Source organism: Dermacentor silvarum, chromosome 7 (assembly GCF_013339745.2).
Source record: "Dermacentor silvarum isolate Dsil-2018 chromosome 7, BIME_Dsil_1.4, whole genome shotgun sequence".
NCBI lineage: Eukaryota > Metazoa > Arthropoda > Arachnida > Ixodida > Ixodidae > Dermacentor > Dermacentor silvarum.
Window position 1 is genome coordinate 103,775,937 of NC_051160.1, and position 23,092 is coordinate 103,799,028.

The 23,092-nt window shown below is 45.3% G+C and overlaps 1 protein-coding gene and 1 long non-coding RNA gene across 7 annotated transcripts in view; one reads left to right on the forward strand and one right to left on the reverse strand.

The window, feature by feature from the left end:
* LOC125946910 (uncharacterized) overlaps nt 1–8,199 on the reverse strand; it is a 28,902-nt gene extending 20,703 nt beyond the window's left edge. The window contains exon 1 of the long non-coding RNA XR_007467978.1: nt 7,989–8,199. This is a non-coding gene — a long non-coding RNA (uncharacterized LOC125946910). The remainder of the gene's footprint in view (nt 1–7,988) is intronic.
* A 556-nt stretch (nt 8,200–8,755) lies between these two features.
* The window catches only part of LOC119458338 (uncharacterized), a 110,618-nt gene continuing 96,281 nt past the window's right edge, over nt 8,756–23,092 (forward strand). For 2 of the 6 annotated variants that reach the window (XR_007467980.1, XR_005193481.2), the window contains exons 1-2: nt 8,780–9,162; nt 12,258–12,438. Coding sequence is in view for 2 of the 6 variants with exons in the window: in XM_049671099.1 (XP_049527056.1) it covers nt 8,935–9,162; nt 12,258–12,438; nt 13,573–13,712 (549 nt within the window). In the remaining 4 variants the exon portion in view is untranslated. Of the gene's footprint in view, nt 9,163–12,257; nt 12,439–13,572; nt 14,547–23,092 lie in introns of those variants that run through there. The other 4 variants (XM_049671099.1, XM_049671098.1, XR_007467981.1 and 1 more) reach the window with 4 other exon arrangements.

Here is a 23,092-nt window from a genome sequence, read left to right on the forward strand (position 1 = left end):
CTTCGAACTCGAAGAATATGTAAACATCGCGCTATTATTATTTTTTCTGTGGTTTACGTGGCAGTCATCTTGGTTTGTACACTTTCCTTGGTTGTACACTAAGAAAAGTGTACAATCATTGCATTCTACCGGTGCTAACATATGGGGCAGAAACTTGGAGGTTAACAAAGAAGCTCGAGAACAAGTTAAAGACCGCACAAAGAGCGATGGAACGAAAAATCGTAACATTAACGTTAACAGACAGGAAGAGAGCGGTGTGGATCACAGAAGAAACGGGGATAGCCGGTATTCTAGTTCACATTAAGCGGAAGAAATGGAGCTGGGCAGGCCATGTAATGCGCAGGATGGATAACCGGTGGACCATTAGAGTTACAGAATGGATACCAAGAGAAGAAAAGCGCAGTCGAGGACGGCAGAAAAATAGGTGGGGTGATGAAGCTAGGAAATTTGCAGGCGCAAGTTGGAATCAGCTAGAGCAAGACAGGGGTAATTGGAGATCGCAGGGAGAGGCCTCCGTCCTGCAGTGCACATAGATATAGGCTGCTGATGATGATCATGGCTTTGGATCCGTTTGTAACACAATTGCATGCGGTTGACTATCTAACCACACTAGAATTGAGCAAACATACGCTTTTTTGAGGCACTTACCTTCGTGGGTAGGTTTATTGGGGAAAGGAATGCGGGAAAGTCTGCGCGTTCTTCCAACTCGTAACACATCTCCTCGCGCAAAACGCTGTGACCGGCGCTCTCGGTCGCAGCGAGGACAAGAAGCAATGCGGCTATGGTTACAGCAGCACGAAACATATTTTCACGGTGTCCGAATCTTTAAGAAGGTTACGGCAGCAGGCGTGGAGGGCTTATTAAAGCCATAGGCACGAAGGGTAAGCCATGACGAATTCCACATGCATTGTATAGAGCAAGGCTCCACAATCTCAAAACTCTAGAAAAAGAAATGGGGAAGTCTTTTACCGATGACGTAATGATAAACGATTAGAGATTTTGGTAAAACAATTGCTTCACGCAGACCCTATGAAATCCAAAAGTAAAAACGCCGGCTTGCTGGCTGATGCCACGCACGGAGGCGGACTAAAGAAAGCGGTTGAGGTGCGTAACGTGCAGGGGACTATGAGGTGCAAGCAGCGAAGCCAGTTATCGCACTGTGCTCGTCGCAACGATTGTTCTATTATGCAACGTGTGCACAAGAAAACATAAGTAAAACGATATTTTTCTCGCAGAACAATAACGAAGTACAGTCGCTAGATTCCGTTGTACATGAGCGAAGTAACCTAGAGTACGTACTGCATTGGGATGAAAATCGGTTGTGGGAATGCACGAAACCGTCCAGTCTTTCTTCTTTCTCTTTATTTTTAGCTGCGAGCTGCCGCGACATAAAGAAGCAACAATACAAGACAGATAGACGCATAGTTTTGCTAGCACAGTTTATCGCAATACGTTGTCCCGTTGTATTACCTATACATCGCGTCAGCGCTAATATTCTGTCTGAGAGGTTTGGCTGGTGGTGCATGTTCCCTATTGTTTTTTTTTCGGCTCGTGCAAATTCAAACAGTCTAATTGTTTCGCAATTTATAAATTTAACTTAGTTATAGTCGTATTTAACTTTCCCTTACGAGCCGGTTCTGAGGATGAATTTCGAAAAAGGCATACTTAGGGGGCGACACAAGATGGCATATTGATTTTGTAAGCCACCCCTGCTATTACTTATTCTTCAGTGTGAGGTGTGCTGCAGCCTGGGTGAAAAAGTACGACGACTACAGCTTATGAGACAGTGTCCTTATAGCACGCAGGCGAACAACCCATACTGTGTCCCGCGTTCACCAGTAATAATTTACTGTGTGTGTGGCATTGCTGCCATATCATGCCAAATTTAGACGAACGATTAACGTGATCACTCCCATGTTATTTTTTTCCTGAAAAACATGGTCGAAATTTCTAAATGCTTTTTTTTACTTCGCCGGTACATCGAAAATTCAAAATAATAAATGTATGGCGTATTCATGGTATTCAATACAGAAATGGCATTTTTTAATTTTTAGTGCCTAATGGCAGAAGGCCTACAGTGAGCGCATAGCGTTAACGCTATGGAATTAGATGTACTGCTGGCTTTTTCCGGCTTCTCGAATTGTGTGCAAATTCTGCTGCTGTCGACAACTTCAAGACAACCGAGGCATATGGTACTAAAGGGCTGTGATGAGCAATGTGGCTATGATACATAAAAGTTTAGAAAAAGTTGGTGTATGGGGCTTGAATTAAGGGATAAAAAATTAGCGCAGCTTGCACTAGCGGCGCAAGGCTAAAGAAACAGCGGAGCTGATCGGCACCTAGCTGGTCCTGGCCTTACCGGTTATGCTTTTACGGAATTTGTTGATTACTGATTGATTACCGATTACCTATTGATTGGCTATCGCAAGGTATTAGCCACGTATTTGGGCTAGGCTAAGCACTACCAAGTTATCCCGAGCATTTTCCGGAATTTATTGATTATTGATCGATTATCGATTAGCTATTGATCGGCAATCAATTGGCTATCGGAAGGTGTAGCGTGGTGCAGCTGTGCGCAGTGACGTCATCCCTAGGCAAGTTTTTGCGAACGAAACGAAAAGCTTAAACAGCTCCGCTGTTAAAAGAACTACTACACGCTAGACACACGTCGTGAAGCTTCGTAATAAAGAAAAGCTGTATAGACAAAGACAGTTTCTCTCACAACAAAAATAAAAGACTTGGTTTTTGTGTGCAGGCCGTTGTATGTTATCGTTCCTTTAAAGAATTGGTTTTGCTTAGCTTGGCCGGTATTTTGTAGCGATGCCTTTAAAGTAATAATGCCTTTTCGCGCTTATCGCGCTTTGTCAGTGGTCAGAGCGACGGTCCGCTCGCTTTATCAACGTTGATATCGTGAGCGGTCCGTCGCTCTGACCACTGACAAAGCGCGATAAGCGCGAAAAGGCATTATTACTTTAAAGGCATCGCTACAAAATACCGGCCCTGGTTACCCAATTTCCCGCCATCGTCGCCTTCCACAGCGCAGACCTTAGCAGCGCGCCAAGATCGGTGGATGAATGCCGCCTTAGAAGGTTCTACCATTGGTGCAAGTGCATATTGTCACGTAGTAGTGACGGGGAAGAAAGCAGTCGCAAAACTGTGAATGACGAAACGGACTTTTCATTGGGCGAACCTGTCTCCACGAAAGGAAGTTGCAGTCGAAGCAAAACGATAACGGCCAATGCAGTCGGCGATTGTCCAAAATCTGATTAGCGGCGAAACGCGTCGGCTTTTATACATGAGTCATCGAAGATTGCAGATTAATCCCTGGTGCCGGTGCATATTCCAGAAAGTACTAGACAATTCGCGCCCCTCAAAAAAATAAGATTACATAACCGTCGGTGACAACAGACAACGGCTAGAAGCATCGATAACGTTCGAGAAACTTCCGATACATGCAGGCGCGTCCTGTGCCAAGCGATAACGTTTGACATTCGTTAGCCGATGAAAAGCGGTCACCGGTGAAAGATAAACATGTACACATGTCAATATGATGCCGCATACGCTTAAACCAATGAAAGAGGACAGTTCGGTCCCGTGACGCAAAGCTAGATTTCCCGCAACACGACCAAGATGTCGCTGCCCTCTACGCATCTCGGGCAGAGGAAGACAACGACGGTGCCCGCAGTATCGTGGAAATCTTATTGTGGTGTGGTCACGTTTCACCTTCAAGCCGCAATACTCTTTTAAAGCGAAGCTTTATATGTCTAGGCAAAGTCGTATGTGGCCAGGCGAAATCGCCTGTGTACAGAAAATTATCATCAGCATTGGCTCGAGCAACGTCATCTTCTGCCGCAGCTGGCTCGTTGGCTCGTGCTCTGCTCGTGCTCGTGCCACGGCTCCCGCGTTCGTCGTCGTCGTCTGCTTCCACAGCTGGCTGTGTGGCCGCTAATCATTCCAGCGTAGAATTTCGCTTCTCTTCTGTCGTCGTAATGGAGGCCGCGTTTATAGGGGTATGAGTCATTGCTTAAGAGGGTACGAACCATTCATTGTCTTACCGCGATGGACAGATTTAATTTTGAAGCAATTTAATTTCGAAGAATCGCAAGCGGCAATGGCGGGCGATTGCTGCTAACCACGCCGCCAAGCAAACTCGAGACATCGAACACAAGCGACAACGGCGGACTGCGGGCATACCGTCAGTGGCGTCGCAACCGAACGTGTGTGTAACCTCATAATTGCGAAATACTTTAATGTACCGTCGGCATTAAGCCAGTGATAAATCTCGGGGCCGCACGCTTCAGCTCTGCTGGTTAACCATCTTCAGGGAGTGGAAGGACCGAAGAATTTTTTTCTAACTGACCTTGCACGACATCAGCCTGGGTTGAGATGACATCGGTGCGACAAAGTTGGATTTCACGTATAGAGGCAATAGCGTAGTGGGATGCCAAAATTAGTGGGCACAGCCACAAAGATTTCCCGTGCAAGGTTTTCACTGTATCCTAAAATATCGGGCTACTTTTGTCTATGTCGAAACGTTTCCTGTCGTGTTTGTCGGCGCGGTTGTCTGGTTTTCACATTTGTTTGCCCAGCTTTTGGCAGTCTCCAAAACTTGGCGCTAGAAAATGCTGGGAACTTGGCCTGAAGTTCAGTTTTACTGCTTTTTATAAAGCGTCTTGGGTCTGCTGCCACAAGTTCAGTTGCATATATTGTCGTATGCCGCCTGAGACAAAGTGTGGGCTACCCGACTTTTCTAGAAGACCATCAATCCATTCGACCTTTACCTCCCACATATTCATAATTTTCAGCGTTGCCTCAAGATAAGCAGTTTGGTGATAGCCAAGGGCGGTTTGCAGTTTCTTTTGCAATGTTGTTTTGAGGCTGAAACGCCAAATGCTCATCTCATTGTGTTTATGGCAAGGTAGCGTCCACCAGTAAGTATACAGACGTTTCATATCGTAGCTTTTAGGACCATTGTGTGATGCACGAGATGGTGATATTACTGAGAAGTCGGAGACGTTTGGCTGGCCGGTCGCCATTATGAACAGAATGCCACTGTGCGTAAAAAGCGGAACTACAGACAGTGCGAACGAAATTAAACGCAACATGAAATTTTTCGTTTTTTTGCGTGGTGTTTTTCATAGAGTATGACTTGTCATAAGCTCCCAAAGAGTTCGCAATTACGTGGCACAGGGGCTATGGGTATCGAGAACTAACTTGCAGTTCTTTCACACGGCGCTCACCGCAGGCGTAGCCATTAAGCGCTAAGAGGCATTCCCAACAAAAGAGGAGCAGCGCTGAGACTTGTTCCTCGGGGCCATTGTGTGTTTTGCACATATGCAGTATTTTTTACAAGAGCAGGATGGGTCTTCATCGTGAGCATTTATTATTTCAGAATAAGGCATTGGGCACCATGGTTATGGCACATGTACCACCGATATGCCGGATTCGTCGTTACTTGAACTTGACTTCAAACCGGATGTTATCCATTGCACGAGCTTATGAATAGAAGTTAGGGGTAGACTTCGTAACATTTCGCAGTTTCAAAGAAACTGTACAACGTTACGAAGAAAATAGAAATCTGCAGTCAGGACGTATAGGATGAACACGTTGGCACACCGTAGCGTCACCATGCGTTTAATTTAATTCAAGGAATTTAAATTGAAGGACCATTAAATTGAAGGATAACCTTCAGCCTCGTTCATTCTCAACCTTGAGCTCTATTCCATGCCTAGAAGTACACTATGCGAAATGACAAATATGCACTTATACACCCGTGAGTCTGTTTCCTTCCCCGTAACCTTTCCCGGGAGGAGGAAGATTACAGGCTTCGGGTTGGAGTGGCGCTGGCACCTATGTCAGGACCGTGTGATCCACAACCGAAAATCCTGCAACGTGTAATAAGTGTCTGGTTCCTGCGCGTATGGTGTACATTTATACTTTGCTGCCGCAGTGTCCCTTGACTCGGAATAATAGGTACAAGATGCTCAGAGAGACCACAATGGTGCTTAATCGTCCAGAAGGCTATACCTGTTGTACAATGAGCAATAAATACTCAAATTTCTTTTCGCTGTACCTACATTACGTAGTGCTGCGTGGATGTATTTCAAGACAATCTGCCAATCTAAAAAGTCACAGTTTCACCCCAAAAGGCGAAGCATCGATTGTGATAGCAAATTAGTGGACAACTATACGAAGTAAGGATAGTAGTTTTATCAGCCGTATAAACTCGTAAACATAGGCATACTAACTAAATGAACAAGCATCACGCGCGCACGTGCAAACGTGAACACATCTCACTTGATGACCTCGGAAACTCCCTGTCAAAACGCTGTATTGAGGAAGCGTGGCAGCAGCAGCGAGCGAACTGACCTTCGTGGTGCGTCTTGCATGAACGTGAACTAAACTGTCAAAACACAGCGTACGGCAAACTATGTCCCCGACGCAGATGGCTTTCAAGATACAGCGGCCAGGGCGGGCGCGCGCGGCCGTCCGCAGTAGAACGCCCCCTTCGCATCAGGCTTGCCTTCGACAAAAACGGCAGTCATGATATCGTAATGCTCTCCCATTTATCTTGGGATAATGTATTTTAAGACGCTTTACGGAAACAAAAGCGTAGACGGGAATAGGAGGTGTGTTCAAAAAGTATCAAGCCTTTGGTCAGCAAAAATACATTGATTGAATAGGAGCTTCAAAACCGTAATACCCTTCAATGTAGCCTCCTTGATAATGCACACACTTTTCCCAGCTCTCCCGCTATTGCTGGAAACATTTATGGAACGCGTCTTTTGGAATGGTGATTAGCCGGGCCATTGTATTCAGCATGATGTCTGCTCTTGTTTCAAATCGTGTTCCTTTCAGCGGCATTTTCAGCTTGAGAAATAGCCGAAAGCCACACATCGGCATCGGGGATGTTAAATGTTTCCACTGTGACGACTGCTTCTTGGTTTCTGGATCATACTCATAAACCTACGACTCATCGTCTGTGATCACGGTGTTCAGAAATTTCCGGTTACTATTTGCATTGGCCAACAGGTTCTGTGCGATTTCCAGACGGAGCTGCTTCTGCTCCATTGTCGGCAGTTTCGGTAAAAATTTCATGGACACTCTCTTCATGCCCAAACACTTGGTCAAAATGTACTGATCCAGTGCTTACCCATATCTCTCTCGCAAGTTCTCGGACTGTGATGCAACGTTCCTCCATGACGAAAGTCCACACATGCTCAATGACATTCTCATTTGGGCTTGTTGTAAGTCTGCCTGAACGCGGTTCGCTGTCCATTGATGTGCGGCCATCTTTGAAGCGATTGTACCACTCTTTTATCCGTGAGGGGCTCATGGCATCGTTTCCTTAAGGCGGTTGAATCTTGCGAATGGTTTGCAGTTGGTTATCGCGAAGCTTCTGGCAAAATTTGATGCAGTATTGCTGCTCAAGTTGTTCCGTCATTTTACAACATACTGGAAACGGACAAGCGCTCACTACATGTCCTCACTCATAGGCCGACAACCAGCAACTGATGCTTTCTGCGGGCGGAAAAAAATACACGCATGCTTATAAATGTCCGCTGCATATCTCCATCGAAGGAAGCTTCCCGCACTTCATTGGTTCATGTGGGAAAGAAGAAGGTTTGATACTTTTTTAACGCACCTCGTATATGAAATTTTTAATACTTTACCAGATTAATCTCAACATTTCTTCTCGTTTCTTAGGTCGACCATTCTTGCAAAACATACTCTGAACTGCGTTTTTCCATCGAGCTAATCTGCAATCATACTTAAGAGTGCACTTTCACATAGTAGGAAGAGCATTACAATGTCTAAAGAAAGATAGACAGACCTTACTTACGTGAAGACAGGCGAATCACCTTTAGCTGGCTAGCGTTGACCCACTAACTTGCACGGAGAAAGAGGGATGACGAAGTAAATGTCTGATGAAGGTGAAGAAAATAGTTATATTTGTGAAAGGAGCTTACCCAGCTCCGTTCACTTACAGCCAAGTGATTGTCGCGCCACCTGGTTTGGAGCTAAATGAACCCTTGGCAGCTAGTATACGTACTCTTGAAATAATAACATAATTTCTAAGCAGGACAAACGTAAAGGGGTTATGGCAGAGTAATCGAAGCTTTAAGGCCACTGAATTGAAAGCGGACCACCTTTACGGGCTCGGCTTCAGTAAGGTCATCCGTTTTGTGCAAAGGTGAGCACAGATCCGTGCAGTATTCCCGTAGCGAAGGCGTTTTCACCACCTAACTGCTAGGTTTATCCAGGCTTGACTGCATGACTAATCACTAAGTCTTTGTTGAAAACAATGGTAGAATATGCTTTTTCTGGCACACCGGAAAAAGAAAACGGAACGGATCGGCAGTCCAAGTTTCGGAACACAATAGCGCGCTGACAAATTTAAGGTAAAGCCACATGACGAAAAGTTACACAATGTTTTTGTACAAACTGTTTGTTCAGATACATGCACAGCAAAGTTTGAGTAGTGGGTTAGCTTTTTTAACTTGAAGAATACTTTAGCGCACCTGGACACAGATCTTAGTTCCAGTTCCGTAGGATTTATATATTTCGCACGTGTGGAACTGGATTCAGCGACGAGGTTAAACTATTGTTCTGCATGTAAAATGTTTCTTTACCTTTTCTCTATCAAAACAAACATAACGAAGAAAAGGTTCGATTGTGAACAATGCAATGCCTTGCTGCTTGTCCGTGGAAGCGGCACAAAACAAAGAGGTGGTTATACCTTGTTATATATTTATAAGGCTGAACTCTCTCTGGGAAGTAATTTCAGTAATGAAACGTCTCAGGTGCGGCATACAATACAAACACGAAAGAAGGCTACTTGTATTTTTAAAGTTTCGATGTCATATGCAAACAGACATAGTGTATAAAGGTCAGCGTGCGGGGCTGAGCATGACTAGTGCGTTATGAAAAAACATGTTCCACGGAAGAAGCCCACGGACGAGAACTCCCTACCACGTCTGCTGCATGGCGTTTGTGAAAGCAGGGTCAGAGTTCTGGACTATTGTAGCCACCGCGGCCCTGTTGCTTTTGATTGTCTTGGCTGAAAGTGACGCCTACAGCCCTATCCGCCACGCAGTGCATCAAGGTGCACGTGCTCAAAGAGGACCATACTTTAGTGGGAGAGGAAGCTATTCGCTTCAGGTAAGCAGTTTAAGATGTTGAGCGTTTCTCTGTGGTAACAATATTGGATGGGTATTCATCAGCCGCCAGTTGTACTAAGTGTCAACACAGAACGTTTAATAGTTTCGCCTATTCACAAACCTTTTCAGCTATCACGTCAACTGGACGAAAATAAGCTGCAAGTTTTCCGTATCACCAGACTGCAAAGCTGCCCAAGAACTGCTCGACTATTGTGTTACCCTTGATAATTGATGTGTATTGTTTACGTATGCATATATGCCTCGGTAATCAGGATACATGCCTGCTAAGTTAGTTCACAATGAAACAGTGCGTTTGTTATTTTTTACAAATCAGTAGCAAGATAAATCTGTTTTATTATATATTTCAGCTAAACATGGGAGTAAGATTGTTTGTAATGTTTTGTACATTCATATTATCTTGTAATAGTAGTGCTAGGTTTTGGTGTTATAAGTATTCGTGCAAGATTTGCCATGTCTTTTTCTCATTGACTCGCTTTGCATTTTGCCATATATGACAATTGTTTTAGTTTACAAATTGCTTATTTTTTGCGGTAAGCCATTGTCATGCCTGCTGCTTTCAGATCTGCCACGATTTTCTATAAACTACAGAAATAAAATGCTTCTTCTTATTCTTCGTATAACAAAAAGAAGACCAAAAAAGAGATTAGGAACAAGATCTATATAACGTTGAAGAGTAATTCAGAACCATTGGTAAAAACAGAGATATTATACAAGGTATCCCTACTATCATGCACCAAGATTTAAAATTATGTAAATGCCACGTAGCTGGATAGAACCAAGGTAATGTTATTTGTGTCGCTTAGAGATACTCAGATTATTTCTTGCATTCCGCCTAATTACGCAAAATTAGTCCTAAATAATCAACTTCTCAAGTATTATAATTAGATGAAAAGTGTCAATGAGAAAAATGTAGAGCAACATGAAAAACTCCCGATACAGCTTTCTGTTGCTCAATACGTGAGACAAAAAGGTGTTTTTCCGAGCGTGAAAGAAGCCCACAAATACACTCAAAATTTCCGCGCGACTGGCCGCTCGACGAACTTTGCGTTTATTAGCGGGCTTCCATCACGCTCGGCAAAACACTTTTATGCAGCACGTATTGAGCAACAGAAAGCTGTATCGGGAGTTCTTCATGTTGCTCTACAATTTTCTCATTGACACTTTTAATCTAATTATAATATCTGATATGTTGATTATTCAATTAAGACTGATTATGTAATTGGGCGGAATGCAAAAAAGTTGGAGTATCTCCAAGGGATGGCAAACAACATTACCTTGGCTCTCTCCAGCTACGTCGTATATGCATACTTCTAAATCTTGGTGCATGATATCTAGAACACGTTGTATATGAAAATGCCAGAATTGTGACTCACACTCAATGTGGTAGATAAACATTGTAATGAAAATATGAGCGTCTGATATGCACAATTATTGAACTCAAAACACATGATGTCGCCAACATTGACTTTCCGGAAAAGAAAAAAAAACAGTTATGCACATACGGACATCCAGTTTACACATGAAAACTGTTATGCTAAATAAATGTTCGGGAAGTAATGGCGCCAATTTTGTGTTTACATGTTGTACCGGCTAAGAATTCATGTGTAACCTTAAGAATAGGAACGACAGAAGTATCTATCAAAAAGTATATTAACAAATCTGTGTTGCTTTCTTTCAATTTTGTCCTCAAGCATAACGCGAATGTTATTCTATACTGCCAAGGAATATTTAAGTTTACCAAGAAACAAACATTGGAATAATCTAGCGAAATATTGAGGATCCCTAAATCCCTGAGTTATTCAAGATGCATAGCCGAGAACGCCAAAAGAAACTACTCACGACATGGTTCACAGGCTCACTAAATTCTGGCTTACTAACAAAATGAACAACCAGATTGTTTGTTACATACCTTTTGTTCAAGAGTGCCATTCGCAGTTGATGAAATAGTATCAGCAGAGTGCTTTCTAGTAAAAATACATTAGAAATAGATTTAGTTTTGAAGTACTATGTCAATAAAACTGAATCACTTGATCAGAATTACAGAATTAATTTTATTAACGTAAGAGTGCAGATCATGTAAAAATAATTTTACGGACTAGGGTCCCATAGTCAGAAGACTGTAGGGGGACCCATGATGTAAAAAACAATGATAAAAATACATGGATAAGTGACAAGAAAAGTAACACTTAATTATGAAGCAGTTTTGACAAAGAGTTGCATGTAGAGCAAAGAAACGAGAAGCAGTCTGACATGCCGTGATGTCTCAATGGCTACTACATTCTGCTACATACCTGGTTCTTTCTTCAGCCGCGGCGGTCTCATTCCAACGAAAACGGAGGGCAAAACGCTGTTGTAACTCCATTTAGGAGCACATTATTAAACATCAGGTGGCGGTATTTAACCCAGAGCCTTCCCAGACGGCATCTCCCAAAGCTCGTGGGTTAACTTTGGACGGTAAGGGGAATGAGTGTGACATTCGCAAAGACCTACCCATTCCTCACCACCATGAGTGACAGAACTTCGTGGGACAGGGGCGGGCGTGAGCAACTTTACGTCTGTCTCCGCTATATAGACCCGTAACTTCAACTCCGTACCACGTTAGACTACGTAGATTCAAGATCATTCTCGGTAGCAACAGTGCTCGGACCGCGCCTCACAAGACCAGAGAGCGACACCTGCAACATTATGGTAGTTTCTAAATTCGACAAACTTGATTGAGTGACCATCGTATTCGATGTGAACCTCTGTACGAAGTGACAACCTCAGTCTCTCCTTTCTTTCCTTTGAACCTTTATCCCCTTTTTTCCTGCATACTTAGGTGGCAAACCGGACGTGTGTTGGTTTAACCTGCCTGCCTTTTTTACCCTTCTTTCCCTTCTCTCTCTCTCTCTCTCTCTGTGGAACGTTAAACATGGTAATTTTGATTTGTGGAGAAGTGAAAATCTTTAAAAAGATAATGTTTCTTAGCTGTACGCAATGACTATGCTATACCTAGTGGGCAACGGTAATCAATCGTTCGAAATTCAGCACAAAACATTCGTTATTACGCTTATGAAGTTGTTCTATGTCATGCAGGTAAAAAAGTCACGTGGTGGTGTCTGTCACAGCACCAACGAATGCAAAGAAGAATACTGCTGTGTGGAACGACAGCATGTGCAAACCTGCCAACCCTACTCAATATTCGGTGAAAGATGCACAATACCACAAATTAGAGGCGGAGGCTACCACGATGCATGTCCCTGTGCAGCTGGAAACCGTAAGAAAGTAGTTTTGATGTTTATAAAATCGTAGTAGGACGAACAGCGTTGCCAGCAGGCCTCTTCTACAGGGTGTTTCATTTTAGCTGCACCAAATCTTTAAAAAAGGCCTGTGGCAGATAGCACAATTATAATCCTTGATCTAAACTACGCGATGAGGCGGCCATTACTTCCACGAGAAATCAAAACGCCTAATCGAGTAATTAGCATAATTACGCTAATTAACTTTTTAATTTATGATTTTACGGCACATCTTTCAATCTACGAGTTGTAGCCGCTGAGTTCGCAAGGCGTATCCACTTGGAACGAATTCTCAGGACCTAACCAGTTTCGAGATAATAATTTTCAAAGTGTCCGACGAAATGCATGGGCGTTCCAGTTAACTTTGTGCTTCAATGCCTAAAACAGCGTTTTCCTCAAAAAGTTAACTGGAACGCCCGTACATTTCGTCGGACACGTTAAGAATTAATATCTCGAAACTGGTTCAGTCCTTAGAATTCGTTCCAAGCGGATACGCCTTGCGAACTCAGCGGCTACAATTCGTAGATTGAAAGATGTGCCGTAAAATCAATAATTAAAAAGTTAACTAGCATAATTATGCTAATTACTCAATTAGGCGTTTTGATTTCTCGTGGAAGTAAAGGCCGCCTCATCGAGTAGTTTAGATCAAGGATTATAATTGTGCTATCTGCCACAGGCAATTTTTAAAAATTTGGTGCAGCTAAAATGAAACACCCTGTATATATTACTATAGGTGAAGTACCGCCAGATTCGCACGGGTATGATGCCGCAGAGTAAGCATAATATCTGAGAATTGTGTAACGGTGTAGACGACAACCAGTCTGAAAGGCATGGACGACATTTAGAAAAGCGATGTCTTGAAGTGCAGGAACGCGGTCGACAGAACACACGCTAGAAGACGGGGGTTTTCTGTGAACTACTTCGTGCGTCATTACTGCAGCGTACAGGCTATCATCGAAGTGGCTAGTTTCCCGAGTCGATTTAAGATAATATGACTTATAATATGTACTTAACCTGCACAGTACCCAATATTCGTCTTCTTATGTGAGCACATTTACCTTGCATTATGTTTGTCGTGATCATGTCTTTTTTTCTCTTATCCATTATCATAGGCTATATGTGCTGCAGTGATCACGCTGCTTGCTCTTCTACAAATTGCAAGGCGGCAGCCGAGGCATTGTCATCTGTTGTTAAAGTAAATAGCTTTCAGCGGCTTTTTTCGACAGTTTTCGTGGTGGTCATTGGTTACTGATTGGTGATAGGACTTTCACCAACAATACAAAGCCGCCTATGCTTGGGGCATCCGCTCTCGTGGCACTGTAGCGGGGAGCGTCAGCCGCCGAACATCAAATGTTGTACCTCTTTGAGACGCACGTGCTGACGTGTGACTATGCTAGCGTTACAGTTGTGCTTGTTAACGGCTCCGTTCCATACGGAATTATGAGAATAAACAACAAATGCCCCATAAATATCGTCACTACAGTAATTGCACGTCGTCTGGCACATTATTTTTTGTTAAGGGCCGAAAATAGTTCTCAAATTCCTCGTCGATTTGCTTAGATTGAGAATCATTGTTGCTGGTTTTTACTCAAATGTTTTCACTGTCTCCAGCCTAAGCTAATAACTACATTTAGATGTTTCTTTGTGTTCGACAGATCGCCGCAAATTCAAAATAGCATTGGGTGGAAATAGTAAAAAGCAAATAAACTGAGTGTGTAGTCCACAGAAGCAACAGAAGAAGACAGGTGATAACTGCCAATTGAAACTTACACAGTGCGTTGAGCAATAATTGTAGCGATAAGTCGACAGTCAAACGTTGGACTTTTAGTGGGAATTCCGCAGCGTAACTTCAATAAATGTATCTATAGTTTTCATCGCATGAATGCGATTAAGAAATACGTATTTTGCTCCTCTGGTGCATCATTGCAAGAAAGAGCAATCAAAATGGACAGTTGAGGCAGCTTTGGCCACCATAGTAATCAAGTGAATGATGAGAATTCAATCCCACGTTTAAAAAATAGATTGATACTGGCAACTGCCTCCGGAAGGGGCGCTAATCCTGGCTGTCTCAAATGGACAACAATCATTAAAGCGAACGTTGAAAAGTGCAAATTCATCCGAACTTTATGAAAAGCGCTGAAGCTGGTAAAGTATACCAGTAGTATTTTAAGTGAAACGTAGGAAAACAAATTCTAAGCACGACACAATCAGAAATAAGTGCATAACGAAATATGAGTCGTAGAAAACTTAACGTTATGAGCAAAACAGACAGACGAAACGTCAATACACTTAGTTGTTTTTAAAACTAAGACAACTGGTATCATGACCGTAATAAAAAGAATTTCAAATATATGCGAATTAGAGTTGCTCTAGCGGAATAATAATATTAGCCTTGTAAAACTGCCGAAAATAATGACATACAAATGAAATTATTTTCACATTCCTCAGTCCGAGGCGAGATGCTCTAAGGAAGCGATGGATAACAATGGAAGGCAGTGGCACTGCCAGGGAAGAATGTTCGTTAAAGTACAATCGTGGTTGAGAACGCACCATCAATTCAACATGCATCTTGCGGCTTTGCAGTACAACACTTAGGTGACCGGTATGCATTGCGAAACTAAATACGCATGGCTGCAGGACAGACTGTATTGGTGCGGCTTGGGTACATGCAGTCCATAAGGCCCGCCAGCTCATCATGAGTGAGGATGCTAGCGCAATTATTGTATCCGATACGATACTTCGATACATTCGCAAATTTCATATTTAGATCTTTATAATCTAGCAGTAAACGCGTATGCACAAAAACATTTGCTTAGAAATTTCTAAGCTCCGACAAAGCTTGTTTCATTTGAATGAAATGTCTGTTACTGTCTCAAAGTGTTTGCCTTTCTTGCTCAAAGTATAATATTTTCATTCCGAAACAATTTATTGGGGTTGCTTTAGCATCTCAACGTGAAAGCTCTTTATAAGGCCAGCGGTTTTTGCTTGTCGCTTTTGTAATTGATGGGAGTGACTGCTCGACTTGCCGACCATCTGTGGCACTTCAAGGTATACTATTCAATACGAGAACTCTTTCATTCTGATAAGGCGCAAGCTTTAGTTGCCGTGCGATAGCGCATCTACCATGTCTGGGCTAGACATGTAAGCACTAACTAAAAAGTAAGCGTAGGTGTTGACATATATAGTGAACTATCCACTAATCACCATTTTTACGGCGTAGTTGTGTAGCACTGTCTTTCTTTTTTTGCTGAAAATGCAGCTCACATGTATTCCGGCGTGGTCAAATAATAGTCTTTTGATCTCTAGGTCAGAATGCCAAAGCCTGGTGGTCGTGGTTTTCTTTCTCTTTCCTTTCTGTTGCATTCAAATACTCTCTGTTGCTTGCTTTCGTTATGCTATATATATCAGGGGCGTAGCCAGGGGGGGGGGGGAGGTTTATGGGGCTTCAGCCCCTCCCCCGCGAAAATTTTTCCCGGCGCCTCCCAAAACAGCCACCGGCGCCGGGAATCATTCAAGATTTTGTCTACAATGTCTTTTTCACGCTCTAAAAGACATTTCGGCACGAACATTGCGAAATCAGGCTGGATTTCGTGGTAACGCTTCTGCGCTTGCAGTCACATAACGCAAGGAGCCCCATCTGAGCACAACCTTTCAAGGGCTTTTCGATAGCGAGCAGGTGCGTCGCGAAATCTCGCAGCGGCCGCGGAATCTACGGAACGCATGGATTTCAATTCCGAACTTTGTGGGTATAAAATTCTCATTAACTTTTGACGCGAAAGGTGCACTGGCATTTCCAAAGGCATGCTTTCGATTTTCAATTCTGGAACTTTACGGGTTTAATGTTCTTATAAACTTGGGCCAAGAAGCGCGCACTGGAGCCCTCGTAGTCATGCCGTTCCAGAGATGGAAGCGCGCGCTCGCAATCTTCCACAGAGACGAAAATACTAAATATCGCCGTGACTGTCAGCTGGCAGCTGATAAATTTCTCCAAACATTTTCAGGAAGCGCGCCCAATGTGATCGATCAGCTGGACCAAGGCAGGCAAAGTAAAATATGAGAAAAGAGAAGAAAGTTAGCGGCCTATTATTGAGACAGTTGTTTTTTGCGGGCGACAAAGTCTGGCTCTCCGTGGCCATAGGGACAGAGGTCCTATGGGTTAAAGCAAATCCCCGGCTGGAAATACAGGTATTTTCAAAGCGCTTTTTCGCATGCGAGTTGATTGTGGAGATACATATCTGAAGAACCATTTGGAAAGTTGCCCCAGTAATGCCTCGTATTTAAGTCCAGATGTATCAAACCAAATTATAGAAATCTGTGGTGAAATTATCAAAGAAAGCCTAGATGCAAAAGTAAACGCTGCAGCTACTTCTCCGTACTTGCTGACGAAATGACGTATATTGCTGGAATCGAACAGCTTACTGTTTGAGCAAGGTACCTAAACAAAGATGCCAACGACATAGGAGGAGTGTTTTTAGGTTTTAGCACCGGAATAGATGCCCTCTCTCATTGCGACTGGAGGTTCTATGTAAATGTGCACAAACTGCTGCAGATTCTAGTCACCTCTTCCAGCGCAGAGATATTTTCAAACATGAGATTACTAAAAAACTACTTGCGCTCTACAATGTCTGAGGAACGCAATATATATATATATATATATATATATATATATATATATATATATATATATATTGCGAGAGAGCTGTTCAACCTCGACGGTTTAATATGCAGGCCGCGCGCTGAAGCGAATGGCGCTGGCCATGATGATGAGTATATACAGATGAAGAAGATGAAGGGGTAATATAATGCTCACACAATTACCCCCGCGCATAGAAGCGGCCAACCTGGCTGCTGGCTATGGCGGCGAACGCCGTATGAAAGGCTTTAAACGTGAAACATGCACAATCTCTGTGGTACGGCAGCGGCCGTCCAAAGGCGTAACTACGGGCGCGACACGATAGGAAACTGGCGAAGTCTGTTCCTGAACTGCGTAAGGCCCGGCAAAACGAGACTGAAATTTCTCGCCTAAACCGGGAACGCGAACTGCAGTCCACAGCAACACTTCGTCTCCAGGCTGGAAGTAAACGACACGGTGGGATGCATCATAGCGAGTTTTGCGGTCTTGTTGACTGGCGTCGGTGTTGAGGCGGGCGTGTTGGCGACACTGGGTAATTCGCGAAACAAATTGCTCACACGTTGATGTGGACGAGGGCACGGGGACGTCAAAGAAAGAGACGTCGAGGATAGTGATTGGTTGACGACCATACACAAGGAAAAAGGGCGAGTATCCCGTTGTGCGTTGGACGGCCGTGTTGTAAGCGAAGGTGACGAATGGGAGAACAACATCCCAATTTGTGTGGTCAGGGTTGACTTACATTGAAATCATGTCGGACAGCATACGATGAAAGCACTCTGTGAGGCCATTAGTTTGAGGGTGGTAGCTGGAAGTCGTTTTATGGATGGTATTGGACGCACGGAGAACATCGTCGAGAAGTTTAGACAGAAAGGTCCTGCCGCGGTCACTCAAAAGAATACGTGGGGCTCCGTGTCGTAAAAAGATGGTTTCCAAGAAAAAGGATGCAACCTCCGCTGCGGAACCGGAAGGTAGTGCGGCTGTTTCTGCGTACCGTGTCAAGTGGTCTACAGCTGTGACAATCCATCGTTTACCGCCAGCCGATAAGGGTAGTGGACCATACAAGTCGATACCAACTACTGCGAAAGGAGCTTCAGGACACGGGACAGGTTGTAGCAGTCCAGCCGGAGGTGAGGTCAGTCGTTTGCGGTGTTGGCAGATCGAACAGGAAGTCACGTATTTTGCTACGCTTGTTGCAAGTCCAGGCGAAGAGAAGCGGCTGCGAATTCGCTCATAGGTTTTATGAAAACCAAAGTGACCGTCAGTGGGATCGTCATGAAAGGTCTCCAGTATCTGGGTCCGAAGTGATCGGGGAACTACAGGGACCCAACGGTGTCCTTCGGGATGAAACACGTACCGGTATAGCACCGAATTTTCAATCTTGTGGTTCTTCAACTGCCGACGGAGTCGAGCGTTAGGTGTGCGAGAGGATCCCCGAATACGTTCCATAACGGAGTGGCAGTAGGAGTCACTACGTTGGCAAGTTGCAAACGTAGGAGAATGGCTAGGTGGGAGCCGGTCGAGTGCTGCGAGAGAAGGAAATGCAGGAGAGACGTCCGGCGGGTTGCTCATGGAAGGTGGTAAGCAGGCAGTGTTTGAAGACGGTGGTAGGGGACAACGAGAGAGAGCATCGGCATCCTGGTGTTTCTTTCCAGACTTGTAGGTGACGTCGAAGTCGTATTCTTGTAAACGAAGTATCCAACGGCCGAGACGTCCCGTTAAATTTTTTACCGTCACCAACCAGCACAAGGCGTGGTGATCAGTAACGACCGTAAAGTGGCGGCCGTGCAGATAAGGCCGGAATTTTTGGACGGACCAAACAACGGCAAGACACTCTTGCTCGGTAATCGTATAATTTTTCTCTGCAGGTGTTAGCGTGCGACTTGCGTATGCGACCACACGTTCTTCGGAAGTTTGCTGACGTTGCAGAAGAACAGCGCCGATACCATGGCCGCTGGCGTCAGTATGTAGAAGAGTGGGTGCGGTGTTGTCGAAATGACAAAGCACAGGTTCGGACGTGAGGGCACGCTTGAGGGCGTCAAAAGCAGTTTGGCATTCGTCCGACCATACACAGGGGGCTCCAGAAGGAAGTAGTTGATGGAGCGGCACCGCAATGGTGGCAAAGTTACGTATGAAGCGCCGGAAATACGAGGCTAGGCCAAGGAAGCTACGCAAGTCTTTGGCGCGTTGAGGCCTGGGGAAGCGCAGGAGAGCGGTAATCTTATCCGGGTCAGGTCGAATGCCCTCCTTTCTGACAAGGTGTCCGAGTACTTTAATGGTTTTGCTGGCGAAGTGGCACTTTCTTGTATTCAGCTGAAGGCCAGCAGCAGAGAGGCATGTCAAGACTTTGTCGAGGCGCTGCAAGTGCTGATGGAAGGTCGACGAAAATATGACGATGTCGTCAAGGTAGCATAAGCAAGTCTTCCACTTTAGGCCCCGTAGTACGGTGTCAATCATCCGCTCAAATGTGGCGGGAGCATTACACAGGCCGAAAGGCATTACGTTAAATTCGTAAAGCCTATCGGGTGTGGCAAAGGCAGTTTTTTCCTTGTCTTCTTCGTGCATGGGGATCTGCCAGTATCCGGAGCGTAGATAAAGGCTGGTGAAATACTCCGTGCCTTGTAATGAATCTAACGCATCATCGATTCGGGGAAGTGGATATACATCTTTGCGGGTTATTTTGTTCAAGGCACGGTACTCTACGCAAAATCGCACTGAGCCGTCTTTCTTACGCACCAAAACGACAGGTGACGACCAAGGGCTTGAGGAAGGGCGGATGATGCTTCGTTTCAGCATGTCGGCAACGTGGGTATCGATGATCTGGCGTTCGGCGGAAGAAACACGATATGGCCGCTGGCGCACGGTGGAAGTTCCCTCTGTGTGTATGCGATGAGCCGTTGCAGAAGTCTGTCCCAGAAGAGGAGAGTGCACGTCGAAGGATTCTTTATGCTTGGATAACAACGCCAGTAACTCTTCCGTCTGCTGTGGCGTTAGATCAGTGCTGATTGCACTAGCGAGAACAGAAGCAGGGGCTGTCTCTATAGCTGTAGGTGCCTGTGAAACAGCAGTAGTCAAGGTAAGCACAGAGACAGGCTGAGTGTCCAAGACGCAAATGACAACAGCGCCTTTAGGAAGAATTACTGGCTCAGTGGTTGTGTTGAGTAGAGCCAAAGTGGCCGTACCGTTGGTGAAGCGAACAAGGCTAGGTGCCATAGCAATCCCTTTGGATAGGCAACGAGCTGATGGTACAACTAAAACGTCACTATCGGCGATGTCAGAGTTAACTACAAGAAGTTGTTCGCAGCCAGGAGTCACCATACAATTGTCAGCAGTTCGTAAGCGTAGGCGCGGGTCGGGCACGTCGTCGGAATTGTCGGTCTCGGTCAAGTTAACGAGGCGTTGACGGCACGAAATAAAAGCGGACGCCGAAGAGAGAAAGTCCCACCCTATTATAAGCATGTGAGCACAGGAAGTCAACACTGCAAACTGAATATGGTGGCGAATCCCGTCAATCGAAACTCGAACTGTGCATTGCGCCGATGGCCGAATCACAACATTATTTGCGCCATGTAGAACAGCTCCATTGTAAGGTGTAGTAACCTTGCGTAGACGAGAGCACAAGTCAGCGTGAATAACAGAAATAGCTGCGCCCGTATCAATCAATGCAGGAACGGGTACACCTTCTACACACACTAATAAAGTATTGGCCGGGCACACTGGAAGAATTGTAGTCTGTGCGGGCCATGCAGCTTTCCCTCCAAAAACTGCACCATCTAGTTTTCCGATCGGTAGTCAGGAGTGCGGGAGGCCGGTAGCAGAGGTGATGTCGAGCGTCGGAGAGGGGAAGGCGAGCGGCGGCGCCCTGGACGGTAGATGCGAGGCTCTTCGGGATTTGGAGGCGGAGTAAGTGAGCGTTGGGAAAGCCGGCGCTGATAGGGACTTGGAAGAGGCAACGGGTCTCGCTCGTAAACATCGTAACCACGGCGTTCGTCCTCTTGTCGTCTTCGACAAAAGCGCGATATGTGCCCGCGAATACCGCAGTAATAACAAATGGGGCGGGGCGAAGGCCGGGTACGGTAATATGCTGTGGCAGGTGCACGAGGTGCCAGAGTCGCCAGATGGTTGGGAGTAGCAGGAGCAGGAGGCGTTGTCTGAACGAACGCTGGTTGCATAGCCGCAACCTGAGCATACGAGGGCACCGGCGAAGGAGGGGCACAGCCCACAGTGCAGGTCATGGAGGACAGCTCCTCTTTGATGATGTCGCGTAGGCCAGGAACCGAAGGTTGCGGCTGAAGAACGGGAGGACTGCGCAGGCCGTACACTTGGAGCTCCTCGCGTATGAGATTCCGAATCAGGACACGCAGGTCCGTATCCGAGGAAGGAGGCGTGTCACAGGCGACAGGTTGTAAACGGATGGCCTGCAGGGCGTCCAGATGCTGGTAATACCCGTGCCACACGGGCACGGAAAATGGCATTTAGTAGCTAAGGCCTTAAGATTTAATGTCATTCGCGCGGTGCCACACGCGCAGTTCAAATGGCATTCGCGTTAATGTCATTCGTACCTGAAGGCCTTCGCCAGAACTCATTCGACTGAGAAATGCGTACTCTCGACGCCATAGCTTGCTCAGCGCGGTTTACTTAAATTATTTGAAACGGCATCCTATTCAGCTGGAAACAAATTTTCCAGGTGTTTAAGCCATGCAGGACACCTAAACCAGCGCATTGGGTCTTATGTAATGCAATAAAAACAACAACATTAGAAGAAGTGCTGGTGCATTAGAAGAAGACAGCACCAAACTACACGTCGGCACCGTAGTATGCTTATTTATACGTTTCACTAAATTTGAAGGTAGATTAAAATTGTAAGTCCATGTTTATCTTTTTTATTATTGCTCTAAAATTGCTCCCTTCAGAAGACGCTGCTATCGACATCATCGGGTCAAATGTCATTAAGTTTGTAAGTGTAGCAGCTCGGCCAAAAAAAATGTCATTCAGGAACTTAAGGCCTTAACTGCTAAATGCCATTTTCCATGCCCGTGTGGCACGGGTATAAGTCGCGATAACATCGTTAACGGTATTTGGATTCTTGATGGCCAGTGCGTTGAACGCGACGTCGGCAATGCCCTTGAGGATATGACAAACACGATCAGATTCAGTCATGGCTGCATCAACCCGGCGACAAAGGGCGAGGACGTCCTCGATATAAGAGGTGTATGTTTCCCCGGGAAGTTGCATGCGTGCATCAAGCTTTTTCTTGGCTACCTCAGAGCGGACGTTTGGGGCGCCGAAAATTTGCGGAAGCTGGTGTCTGAAAGCCGCCCAGTCAGGGAAGGAGCGCTCATGGTTCAGAAACCAAGTCCTTGCAATGTCAGTGAGGTAGAATGTGACGCTCCGAAGCTTGTGAGAATCATCCCACCGGTTAGACTCACTCACTTGGTCATAATTGTCCAGCCAGTCGTCAAAGTCCTCACTAGGAAGGCTAGCAAACATGGTGGGATCGCGCTGCCGCGTGCTGACGGTCCATGAAGGAACGGCCGGCGGGGCAGAGACGGTGGCGCTGGGGGCTCCTGGTGGATCTTCTTGGGGCATGGTGGCAGAAAGGCGGGGCAAGCGGCGACCGGAACGAAGCTCCAGGGAAACTCGAAGTCGTAGAGGACCAAGGGATCGAGAGCACTCTCCACCACTTGCGAGACAGCTGTTCAACCTCGACGGTTTAGTATGCAGGCCGCGCGCTGAAGCGAATGGCGCTGGCCATGACGATGAGTATATACAGATGAAGAAGATGAAGGGGTAATATAATGCTCACAATATATATATATATATATATATATATATATATATATATATATATATATCCGGACGCCAGGCACCGCGTTTTTCTCGCTCTAAAGCTGCTTTTCGCACTTTTCGCACCAGTACCCAGCGCCTTCCAGTGTACCGTGCCAGTCCAGCGCTAAAGCATACAACGCGCGACACTAGGCCTATAATCCGGCATGGCACTG